Source organism: Apis dorsata, unplaced genomic scaffold, assembly GCF_000469605.1.
Source record: "Apis dorsata unplaced genomic scaffold, Apis dorsata 1.3 scaffold_194, whole genome shotgun sequence".
Classification (NCBI taxonomy): domain Eukaryota; kingdom Metazoa; phylum Arthropoda; class Insecta; order Hymenoptera; family Apidae; genus Apis; species Apis dorsata.
The window spans coordinates 1,864,283-1,877,445 of record NW_006263478.1 but is presented as its reverse complement, the minus strand read 5'-3'; the positions used below and the strand labels follow the sequence as shown (position 1 = coordinate 1,877,445).

Below are 13,163 nucleotides of genomic sequence, written 5' to 3'. Positions count from 1 at the left end.
CTTCAACGGGCTCCACGGCGGTTTCTCCCAGACGAAGGTGCCGCAGGCACGATCCACCCGCGCGAAAACCAACGCCGTCCTCGTGGCGCCGCCCTCGCAGTCCCAGTGCACCAACGTCGTCCCGTGATGCAACACCTAACCGAATTTTTTTTCTCATGTTATATATACAGGTTTTTACACACGAAATGTGGATGAGAGAAATTTGTGAAAAGAATGGAACAGTTTTATGTACGTATTTTTAAGATATATTTAAACGTATAGAGGTCTCTTTGAGCGTTGTCCTCGAAAGTATTAGAAACTGTGATTATATTCTTAAGGCGGTGTGTACATGTTAAAGTGGAGCTCTCGAGGGTTGTTCTCGAAACTATTAGAAACTGTGATTACATTCCTAGGTTTGAGAGAGAGAAGTTTGGAGAGTTGCTCACCGGGGAATATTTTTCGCCGAGTGGACACTTTAGTGTCGAGTGTTCGGGAATAATTTTCAATGTCCAAATGTTAATTTTATTATCGAGATGATCGCTCCCGACTCGTATTCAAGAATTGAGAAAAGAAGATAGGGTTACGTATTATTTTTGCAATTGTTTATCCTGTAATTATCTATTTAAATGTGATTAGATAAATTGGATTAATATATATAAAAAAAAAAAAATTGAAAAGGAAAGAGGGAAATAATTATGTTTAATTTAATGCTTGGTTTAATTTGTAAAAATTTTCTTTTTCCTTCTTTCTATACGAAGAATATAGGAGAAAGAGTTGATAAATGCACTTTGACTTTTTTATACGATGCTAGTTTATGATACTTGAATACATGAAATGCACTTGATGTCCGATGTACTTCCACTATATTCTTTCCTTTCACGCACATTTTTTTTTTTTATGATTTTACATCAGAAGAGACTCTTCACTTTATACCTATATACTCTGCATGCATATAAAAATTGCGTGTACATCACATTCTTTCTTAAGATATCTTGTTTCTATCTTGTTTCGAGGATCACGAGCTTTGGTGTAAAGAAAAAGAGATAAAAAAAAAGAAAAAAATAGTGAACATACTAATACATACTTCCACTATGAATAATTCCTTTCTCCAAGTTAAACCCTCTTTCGTTAAATTAAAAGGAATATATCGACCCAGATTATTTTTTTTCTTTCGTTTCTTTCAGATGCTCTTAAAACGAGAACGATCACATTCATAAAGAAGTTAAAATTTGCATCAATTGATTGAGCACAATTAAATCAAAAAGTGGAAATAGAAGAAAAAGAATACATGGCTACTTAAACGTCGAAGAATATCGAAGATTGAAGTACATCTTGATTGGAGGGACACTGATTATATGATATTTCTTTTTGAACAATCGTTAAACTTGTACAAAACTTATGTTAATTTCATTTCTAAAGTGTACATCCCTTTAAAATCATCCACTATTTTATACGCGTGTTTGTAAACGCTCAGTTCGTTCGTTACCAGAGGCTAAGACCTTTAGCAAAGAATACGCCTTTGGGCAACCGAGATCGAAACCGAGTTTATTGAAGATTAAATGAACATTTGCATGAAACCGTTCCTAACTTGCTTTCCTTTAACCTGTATTGCACGATGGAATTGTAATCAGAGGCCGATCCCAATATCTAATTGTAAGTTTAAATCGAAAAATATCGGGACGCTGTTTCCGATGCAAAGAGGGAGAATAAATGGATAAATCTTTTCCGGATATATCGTTAGACACACATTTATTCATAATTCCGAGCAAATGTTTGTTTAAATATTTTTATTCCAATTTCGTGTCGATAAAGATAGATGCGTAGAACAGGTGAGAAATTTGATTTTTGATTGCTGAACAAATTTTTTTATTATCGTTTGGATAGATGTATAAAATATAAAATTATTAAAAAATTTATTGGAAATTACTGGATTATAATCAATAGTGGAATCAACGAAAAATTTGTAAACGTTTATTTCGAAGTAATATTTGTTTTTTTCTTTTTCTTTTTAAGAAAATTTTTATAGAAATTTTACGAAAGATAACTCTGATAGTGATGAAAAAGATACACACAATATGGGTGTGTATATGCATATAAATTGACAAGCAATTTCAACAAACAAACTTATTTACATATACACCTGTTTCAAATCCCTTATATTTTTAAAATACTTCAAATTTCACTATAAAATTTCATACGGTTATTACAAAAAATATGATAAAGAAAAAAAACTCGACAAGATCATATTTTTTTTTCACTTAATTAACTTTAATCTAATCCAAAAATTTTCCATATACGCATATTCAATTAAATTCATCGAAGGAAAGAATCGAAATATCTCCAATAAAAATTAAAAATATCACGCTGTGTATCAACTATCTATAAAAAAGAAAAGACAAGAAATCGTTAAAAATCCTTCTCTCACGAGCTCATCAATTTTTCCTCACATCTTATCGTCGCATTTATCTCGGCAATGATATCTCGCGAACGAGAAGTTAATCCTTAAGCCGGCATCTTAAATTATTCATCGAGATTTCATTAAAACCCGTGGAAGAAGAACGTAACGAAAAGATAGCCGCGAAAATCTCGCCACGCAATTCCATCGGGTATAATCTCTGGCTATTAAGATCGTTTTTAGCGGGATCGTATCGGGCGCAGTTGCGGCGCACCGAGTCGTACTCGCGGGAAAATCGGCATCGGCCACGGCTGTGTTTATAATAGGCTGATGGAACTTCTAATGCACTTGGAACAACCAACGTTTATACGGTGGTCGGCCATAAGTGCAATCCAAGCGATCACTTGTAAAAGCGTGGCGAGGAGGGAAGCGTTGAAATTATTTATCTTTGCCGTAGGTATGGATAGATTAATCGGCTCCTAGCAGAGTGGTGAAACACTCAACGATGAATGTTATGCGATGTCGGCCGTATGGGAAATCGTTCGCCTGCTTCCTCCTAATGGAGTTTCACAGGTGGCGCTTTCGCTCTTATTCGGAATAAAGATGGCTACGAGAGATGACGGTTAAGAGACACTCGTTTTAACGCGTACCTTCGTTTCGATGTGTTTAATTATCGTATTACGCGTGTTAATTTATTCATCGGAATTCAAGCTTGACTTTTGGACTATATTTTTCTTTTTCGCGACGAAGACGAGTAAAGTAAAGTAAATTTAGAAATTGATTTACGCAATTCAAAGAGTATTATTTAAATAATAATACGATGAGAAAGTTATTATGTAAGAGAGATACGAAAAGTAGTGAGTGGATAATTATTGAATTATTCCGTCGTTTTTTTTTTTTTGGTAAATTTAATAGAATGAAACTTTATATCGATTCTTCGTTTGAATTCTCTCTTTATTTTCTTAGAGTACAAGTTTTCCTCTTTCATTACGAAATTATCGATTCTTTGTTTTCGAGATTTCTACGAGTAAATAATTGAGAAAAAGACGTTTCGGACGAGTGACCCGGTTCCGCTCTCTAACTTCTTTCTTTAATCCTTTTCATTTCTTACTTGCTGCACGATCTCTCTCTCTCTCTCTCTCTCTCTCTCTGTCTTTCTTTCTCGCGAATTTCCACGAAGTGTACCTGAGCTAGCACGGTAAAGTCAGTCCCTTTGAAATCCTTTTGAAACGCAGGAAAACCGCGCTGACGACGTCTTTTATTTTGGCCCTGCACCACGTCCAGTAACTACAAAGTAGCTGGACGTTGGAATATTAATATTTCGAAATCGTCTGTAAGAGGGTAAGGTCGTGTCTCGGTTGTGTGCTCTTCTTTTCAAGATTTATATACACGATGGTTGCATCCGTATACACATGTGACGCGCATAAATGGCCGGAATTTTAGAATCGTTCCCATTCTAATGAATCGTGTTTTATTTAATGGATATCCTAGTTAGAAATTTTCTTTTGTGAACTTTAATATTTTTGAATATCCTCGTATCGACCAGGAATATGAAAATTTTAATATATTATTATTCTGATCCTCTATTATATAAATACATACAAAATCTTTATTCCATTTAATATAAAAATTTTTTGTTAATTTTTGTTAATTCGAAGATAACAAGTGGTCGTGGATTAAATCCATGTTTCATCCGAAAATAGGTCACGATCCTTTGTTCGCGATTTCGTCTAACCAGATATTACATATTCCTTTACCAGTAGTAATTTACATTAATTAACATTACTCCAATCAAACAAAGTTCCATTAAATAATAATTTTATTTCCTACTGAATTCCATGTTTGTGTCGCAGATATATAAATATATAATTAAAACACGAATACATTAACAATTAACAATAACGAACAAATTTTTATTTACTTGTTATCACTTTTATCTAGAGAAATTTATATTTTCTCAATAAAAAAAAAAAATATACTTTACGATACAAACGTGTTGCATATAACGAAAAAATATAATCACAAACTAGCAATTCAAATGCAGAAACAATTATGCATTACAGTGTAAAAAAGAAATATTTCTAGAAAACGCACACATTCCATGAAATAGAAATCGGAAATTGAATTAGCGATCGAATCACATATTATTATCGCCACTACTTTATCATGCGAATCACACGATACGCAAAAGAGGGGCAGAGGAGAAGAAAGGAGGAAGAACGTCAGAGAGACAAATTACACGGCATCTGTAACGAGACCTGTAAATTGCATGTTTACCTGCAATAGATGCAGATCCATTCCTGTGTGGGGTGCGGCGACAGGAAATAAGGCGACCCCATGGTCGATCGTGATTGGCTGTACCGGTTTGTAGGAATCGAGATCGAAATGATAGTCGTTCTCGTCACATTCCTCGGCCATGTAAGTCTGCTCAATTGCAGTGGTGTGAATGCTCAGAGTGCGATGGAGCGAACCAGTTGTCGCGTCTCTGCCTCGAGCATGTTGATGCTGAATATAAGGAAATATCGTAAATTCATGAGGATCTCGAAATATTTTTCCGCCATTCAATCTAAGGACTTCGATATAAGTGTACGTACAGCGTTCTGAATCATTTCTGGTATCGAACGTTTCAAGGGAATGTTCGTTTAATATTAATAAATTTTCTTTTTTTTACTGGATATTACAATTGTATTATACACTGCGATTGACAAGGAGTGGTCGTAAAATTTTAACTCCTTTCTTATTGCTTCTTTCTTAACAATAAAGCAAAAATAAAGGAAACGAACGACCCGATAGCTGGTAATAAAAGAACGCTCTAAAAGAATCATAAGTGTATCTCGACAATAGAAGACAGTATATTCAATTATTTTTGTTGAAATTTGTAAAATTAAATGTTAACAAAATTGTGTGTTTTTTTTATTCAAGTTTCTATCGTTGAAAATATTCAATACAGATATTTTTACTTAAAAGAGGGTGCTTGTTGCTAGAATTAAAGTGAAAGGAATTAATTGTTGATATCAATTTTACCTTATGAAATTCGCCGATTTTCTCGAGGACAGAGCCCGTGTCACGGATCGGGATGTTCTCTATTTTCCTCAAGGAACTATTCCTCGTATTCCATTCCGTGGATGATTCCGTGCTAGTGTCGATAGCGATCTTCGTGGTTTGCCCCGAGGATGACATGTTTTCGGACTCGACATCCTTGCTGCTTCTGCGTGGTGATTCGCGGTTGTCCTTGCATTCTGCGTACTGAGACTGGATGGAAAAATTTATTCTTATTTGTCTCTCGTTACAAAATTCTAATCGATCATACGAAGATCAAATCGATCAATTCCATTTGTATTTTCTTTATTAAAAAAAAAAAAAAAATTGAAAATCATATATCATTTCACCGCAAAAGAATTTTTTAAAAAGTAAAATTGATTGATTCAGCTCCTGACTACGATTATTGAAAGATGGATTGAAATAAAATTTTATCAATCAAAAGAATTTTTCTGATTCGCATATTTCAAATTTTAGAATTAGTTTATATAAATTTTTCAAACGATAAAAAACTTTCTTTATCTCTCCATATCTGATGTTCAGACAAATCAAAGGTTACTCGAGCTATAAATCTTTCAGTACTGATTCAAGACTGATATCGCGCGCACACCTTCGCACATCATTGTATATCATGCATATTCAAAAGTGATTCAAGATTTTTGTTCTATTTTTTATCGTATTATAAATTGTAATTTCTTTTAATTTGTTTTATATTATTTAATTTCTTAATTTGTTTTATATTGCTTTCGTAAATGTTACGCGTATGTAAAGCAATATCCGTGCGGTGACTCGAGAAAGGATATTTTTGCGTAGATAAACGTGTACACGCGAGTATACGTACTCTCTGTCAAACGTCGATCAAAATTTCATCAATTTGACCCATTAAAGTCCACTGTACTATTAGTAGGCCACCACCTACCGATGCACAGTTTATACGTTGAATTTCGTCAAAGGTATTTGCCTCGCGAATAGATGAATTCTATTCGATAGAAATTTTCGAAGTGACAGAATTTCGAAATGTTGCGATGAAAGTTTCGTTTTTTATTTTTAACGCGATCGGAGAATTGATTTCGAGAGGAATAAAATTTAAACGATAACTATTGCAAATAATGGCTGTAAAGTTATATTTAAAGTTTCTATTTCGTCTTTGATTAAAAGCTTTGAAAATTTTAATTCAATGTATTTATTACAACGTTAGAGTTGGATAGAAATTATTTGATATTTTTTTTTTTTTTTAACTTTTCTGTGAAAGAGAGAATCGCGATATTTGTCCAATAATATTATATTTGCTTTTATAAAGGATAAAAAATCGTTTTCAATTTCATTCTTTCAAAATTTTTTTACAAAAAAACATTGCTTTAAGTAAAAGTATAAATTATATGGAGACATTACGTTTTTTCTATTTAATTCTAGGGAATCTGGTATCTGGCCACCAGCCAAAGATACTCGACATAAAAAGAAACTTCTTTTAACATAAAAACGCGAGTTTCTTCATTTAATCAGAGGATATTAATCAGAGAAATAATCTTTAAAAAAAAAAATTTATTTTATCAAAATTTATTTCATTCACATATTTCTTTCTATTTTTAGATTCTATTTTTAGATCGATACGTAGTGATAAATATTTTATAAATAAAAAATAATCGTAATGACGTAGATAAGATAAAAAAAATATTTAAAACATATTTGGACAAAGTATTTTAAGAAATGTTATTTCGAAAATTCAATAAAATAATTTCCACTCTAAAATATTATTCCAACATTTTTCTACGCTTTTACAAATATAATATTATAATTAAATCTATAATATTATAATAAAATCTTTTAAAACTATTTTTTCATTATAATTTTATGATATGGGAAACCAAAAGGAATATTTCAAATAAATGTTATTAAGTTTGATAATAGCTGTTCAAATAAAAAGTAGTCGTTCTAGAAAAACTTTCTCCATTTAATTTGAAAGAGAAACTGTAATATTTCCAGAGAAAACAGCTTGGGATATTTCATTTTACAATAATAATTCGATACTAACATTATGAATATATTTTATAAAATTATAAATTATACACTTTAATCAATTTGAACGAATTTTTATAAAATCATGTTTCATACGTAAATTTATAAAATATAATATATAAATTTTACGAGCTAAAATACAAATATGAGCGCAAATGTTTCAATAATATGTGATATGATCGATAATAATTTTAAGAAATAATAGATAAGATATAATCTTGTTTATTACATATTACATACGCGCGTTTAACGATGTGCTTGAAAGTAACTTAATTAGAGCAAAAATTGATTTGTTTCTAGCGAATCATTTTGCTTCAAAATTGAAATTGAAGATGAAGATTATAAAAAAATTTCATTCACGTGTGATAATTTTGAATTTCATACGCGATGAATTATATACGAATAATTACTTTGTTTACGTGTTTTGCCCAAACTTAATCATCTTGCAATTCTGACTTTCTAAAGATAAATTCTCGATAACGTCTCGAGTTATTGCTGACGTCGATACACGATAATAGCTATTGTACACAATTTAATAGATGCAAATTCCCGAAGTGAAATGCTTAGCATAAGATCGAAATTCATCGATTCATCTCCTTCACATTTGGAATTAAGATAAATTCAATCAAAAGGTGTATTCTACTTATATTTGAACGATAAAATTATTGAATTATCGAGGCACGATAAAAATTTCTTTTTTTACGAAAGAGAAGGGAATCTGAAAAAAAAAAGAAAATAATAAAATCGAGGGAAATAACGCAAGCAAGCATGTTAAAAACGTTAACAAAACTCGAATTCGTCAGCAGAATTATGACACGTACTTGGGGGTGTATCTTGGAATATCTCCTAGACCCTAAATTTATAACTCTTGTTCGATATTCTTTCGAGTTGACAAAGCTCTTTGTCGAAAGAATTAAGATTTTTGTTGAAACTGAGAATCCAGCTTCTTGGTCTTGGTTCTTGTCGCGATCGAATTTTACGATGTTTACGTAACGACGAGTAGATATATTTTGTCAAGATAAATGACACTTGCTGTGACTATATTGAGAAAAAGTTCTTCCACTTAAATCCAGTTTTAAGACCAATTTTATATTTAATCTAAAATTAATCGCAATACCGTACAATTATTATATCATGAAAAGAAGTAATAATTTTACACAATTTTTTTTTAAATTTTAATCTTCAAAAGAGATGCTAATAAAAACTTTCACTCTTATTATATATAGGAGATCAATATTATAAATTTATTTCTAAATTACTTATTGAAATAAAAAATAAAATCAAGTCTCCCTAATTAATTTGATCTCATTTTTTCCCATAGCGAGATGGTTAATAAACTTTGAACATTCATGTTCAGATTATTTACTCGAAATAAAAATAAAATAAAATCTCGTTTCATTTTATTTCAAACTTTCATATCTCATAAATCAATTATCGTGATAATAATCGTAAACGATCACGATCGTTGCGATCTCTAAAACAAGATCTTTTCTTTTTTTTTAAAAAAACGTTCCTCGTCACTTTTCCACAAAGAATTGCTCGCTCGCGAAAAGGATCCACCTAACGTGACGAATACGCCTGGCCAAGCTTTATTTCGGTTTGAACGTAAGAAAAAGAGCATCGCGAACAGCGGGTCAATGGCTCGAATTAGAACATTGTCTCACTTGTCACAAAGACAAACCCGTATTTTTACGCGCTGTGGATATATTCGAGATAAAACGCGTTTTATTGTTTTAAAATAAAACGCATAAAACGCCTTTATCGTTGGACGAATTTATCAACGTTTTCGTTTTAACTGCTTTGTGGTTTCGTGCGTCTTAACGGTCGAAATTCCATTTCCAAAGTATTTCACAAACGAGTTCTCTTATATGCCGTGATAGCATATCGAGCCGTTCCATTCGTATTTATGAATTATGCAAATCGTAAATATCAATAGAACTGATGTATTTGCATAATTCGAGGAACGATTGTTGATATATAAGGATCGATTGTGCTACGTTTACAGTATTTTAAATCAAAACGAGGTAATGAATCAGAATTACTTGAATTGTGATATATTTATTTTACAATAAAGATAAAATATTTCTAAAAAAAGTAATAAAGATAATTGTTCGTTGAAAGAAATTTGAACGAAAAATTAAGTATATTTTACGTTTAAAATTTTTTTTATTTCGTGTAAAAAAAAAAAACGAGAAAGGGACGCGAATGAAAAATTTAGGGGTTGATTTTACTTTTCTCGCTCGAAGTGATTTTTTATCGGGAAAAAAATCGTTCTTTCGTACTTCATTATGCTCTAAATACATTCAAAGTTTCTTTGAAATCGGATTTTTTCGGGTTGAACAACTTTTCTCGTAAATTTCGACCAATAGGAAATTATGACAGATGAAGATTTCCCATCGATATCGTTCACACATTCAGAAAGGTAATCGTTTCTTCGTTATAACATTTTATTATACGTTTCTTTATACGAAATATTAATTAACGATGTCACGATGTTATATATTCTATAAAAAAACTGTACTCCTTTCTCTCAACTATATATTTTTTATTTAAAATACAAAGGATTTTAATCTTATTAATTTGTCACGGGTCGAAATATTTCTTCCGGTGGATCTGTTTCACTACCCTCCAACGCTGTGATAAATTATACGTACTCGTACTCCTTATATAAATCCAAACTAAATCATCCTTAAGATAAATTACATCTTGTATAAAAATGTATCTTATTTTTAAATGCGCGCAAATTTTTTTAAAACTTTTCAAAAGAACCATTTTTCAAAAGAAAAATTTTTATTCAATTCGCTATTACACTATTACAATTGAATACAGAAAGAATGATATACAATTATACGATAACGTTATTGTTTGTTGTACATGTATACGTACCTATAATTATTACTATTTTTTTTTTTAATAATTAATGCGACTAACAAAGGTGTATGTAACTATATATATATATAAAAAAAAAAAACGTAACAAGTCCTTCTTAATTACGTGAATATTACGTATGTTAAAATATTCAACGAAGTCTGAATCACGAAGTGTGGATCTTTCGGGCCGACGATCGTTAGCGACAAGAGCAAGTAGTTTCCGCCGGCCTACAACCATCGTTGCTGCTGGAGGCCGATAGAAACCCCTAACCTTATCGCTACGTTTCCTTCTCTTTCCATTTCTTTTTTCCTTCACGACTCCATCTTTGTAAAAATGAATCACAATAGAAAATACAATCTCGTGCTTTTATTGTATACGTGTATAATTAAGGGATTAATTAAAATTCTGGGAAGACGTAGCTTGAATAAATTGAATAAGTAATTGATATTATTATACGTTAATTAACGAATAAATTTCTCAATCGATGAATAATCAATAAGTAGAAAATATATTTATATACATATATACATATATTATTAATAGGATGAAATATTTTTTTAATTTTAAAATATGAAAATTGATTAATCATTTCATTGATGGCAGTAGAAGAGTAATGAAAAAAAAAAGTAGAATTATAATTTATAATGAATGTATTACATTTGAAAAGTAGGGGCAATACACCAAGCCAATAATACTGAAATTCTTTCGTTCAACATAGTCACTCCGTTCTTTGTCCAGCATCGAGTCCTTCCAAATACTTGTGCCAAACGAACGAAATCGTACAGCATAAAGACCATTGTGTCGCCTCTTTTTTTCAACCAACTCACAAAAAAAAATCATGCTCCACAAAAGAGTCAAAGTAATATCTTTGACATTGCTTGATCACTTGTGCAAATCCTTCCTTTGAACGTTTCTCTGATGCGAAAGATTACTTCAGATTGATTTACGATATATACGAGATATCTTTAAATCAAAAATTCTAATTATGTAAATTTACGTAAAGCCATCATCATCGAGTTATTCGTCGTTTAATTATTATCATTATTATTATTATCTATCGCTTGTCGATTCGCTTGTTAAATTCATCGTTACGGATGAATAACTTTGCTACAAGAATTATTCATACATCGAAGACTTTATGGTAGAATCGTGCTAAATTCTATACTATACTGATTCTGAATAACGTGATTCTACGAGAACGTGTTTACAATAAAATTTGAAAAAATATTTTCGTACGAATTTCATCTATACGAATCATCTTATCGATACGATAATTCAATATTCTCTCGAGTATGTGAATGTTTGTACAAACATTCCAACTATTATAGATATTAACCAACCTAATTTCTAACTGAACTTCGTATTAATTTTTCCTTATTTTACCATAAATATTATTAGAAACTGCTAAACCCTACTTGGAATTATCCCAATTGCAGTATCGTTCTCAACAAGCACTTTCACTTTCTTCCAAACGCACCAATAACAATTTTCCTTATTCGCAAATCGTTGAAGAGGTTCAATGCGAGGAACGATAATTTTTAAATGGACTTAAGAATAAAGATATACACAAGCAATAACGAAATATTAAAACTTTGTTAGAGACATCTTTTTACAAAAGGACTTGTATTAAATCGAGAGCTGCATCGTTCGTACGAATACAATACGTTTTCAGTTTCTAGCCGTTTGATCGAAGACCAGAATCCGAGAAACATGGCAAAAAGAACTCTCATTCTTCGGTTTCATCGGTTACACATCGATTCGTATCGGTGTTTTTTCGCCCCAAAGTGGCGAAACGAAAGCAAAGGGTTGCTTAATTTGAGTATTTCCCTCTTTCTCTTTCTTTTTCTTTTCCTCCCCTCCTCCTTCTCGAGCTTTGCCCTCCTTGTTCATGTATTCCACGGCTCGACGCTTCCGGCAGGATACGTACGGATTTTATCGAGGAAGTTCCTTGGCCGGCCGCCAAATCGCACGTGTAACCTCGCCGTGAAATCATTCGATCTCCATGGATCGTCCCCTCCCTCTTTTTCTCTCCGCGTTCCTCAATGCATTTGAACAGGGAAAACGATCCAACAACTCACGTATCATCGATGCTCTTCTTTTTTCCTTCTTTATTTTTTCTTGTTTACGCAACGAAATTGTTGATAATTTTATTATTATATTTTCTTTAAGGAGATATAAAGCTAACTGTGAGAAAGAGGAAAGGAGAAGGAGGAGAGAAGAATTTATTGCTGTTTCCATTGTTGGGACGATATATAACGATATTGAAAATGATAATTTTCTTTTTCTTTTTTTGAAGATAAATGATAATTATGAGGAACATATTTGGAATTAGTTTTGGAAGGGGAGGAAAGAGAGAGAGAGAGATAGTTGTGAAGATAAGTGGTTCAGACAGTTGGGTTGAATACAGATATCGCGTGATATGGGGCTTAGAATTGACTTAGGTTGAAACACAGTTTGATCTAGAACGGAATCGGAACTGGGATGGAACCGAGTTTGAATTGGAACAGAATTGAGCTAGGTCCAATACCGAACTGGTATTGAATTGGTGCTGAATTGATATTGGACTGATACTGATCTGTTTGGGGAGATGTATTGGGATTTGAAGCTTTTTTTTTTCCTTTTCCTCTTTTTTTTTTTTTCTTTTTCTCGTAGTTAGAAACGTAGGAGAAGTTAAGAGAAATACTTGATAGATACTTTAAAGATGATGTTATTTAATGGAAAGTAATTTTATAATAATCTTCAATAATTTACTTTGTTTATCATTTTATCGCGTTTTTCGTTTTATTTTTATAAAAAAAAAAAATTTGCTGCGCGAATCACTCTTTTCTTAAAACAATAAATTCGATAAAAACGCGGAAACCGA

At 31.7% G+C, this 13,163-nt stretch overlaps 1 protein-coding gene across 1 annotated transcript in view; it reads right to left on the bottom strand.

Annotated features, from left to right (window-relative positions):
- LOC102679861 (1-phosphatidylinositol 4,5-bisphosphate phosphodiesterase epsilon-1-like) overlaps positions 1-13,163 on the bottom strand; it is a 103,590-nt gene that overhangs the window by 12,352 nt on the left and 78,075 nt on the right. Inside the window, exons 9-11 of the mRNA XM_031509945.1 lie at positions 5,399-5,626; positions 4,652-4,879; positions 1-135 (exon numbers count right to left, since the gene is read on the bottom strand). Of these exons, the coding sequence (XP_031365805.1) occupies positions 1-135; positions 4,652-4,879; positions 5,399-5,626 (591 nt within the window). The remainder of the gene's footprint in view (positions 136-4,651; positions 4,880-5,398; positions 5,627-13,163) is intronic.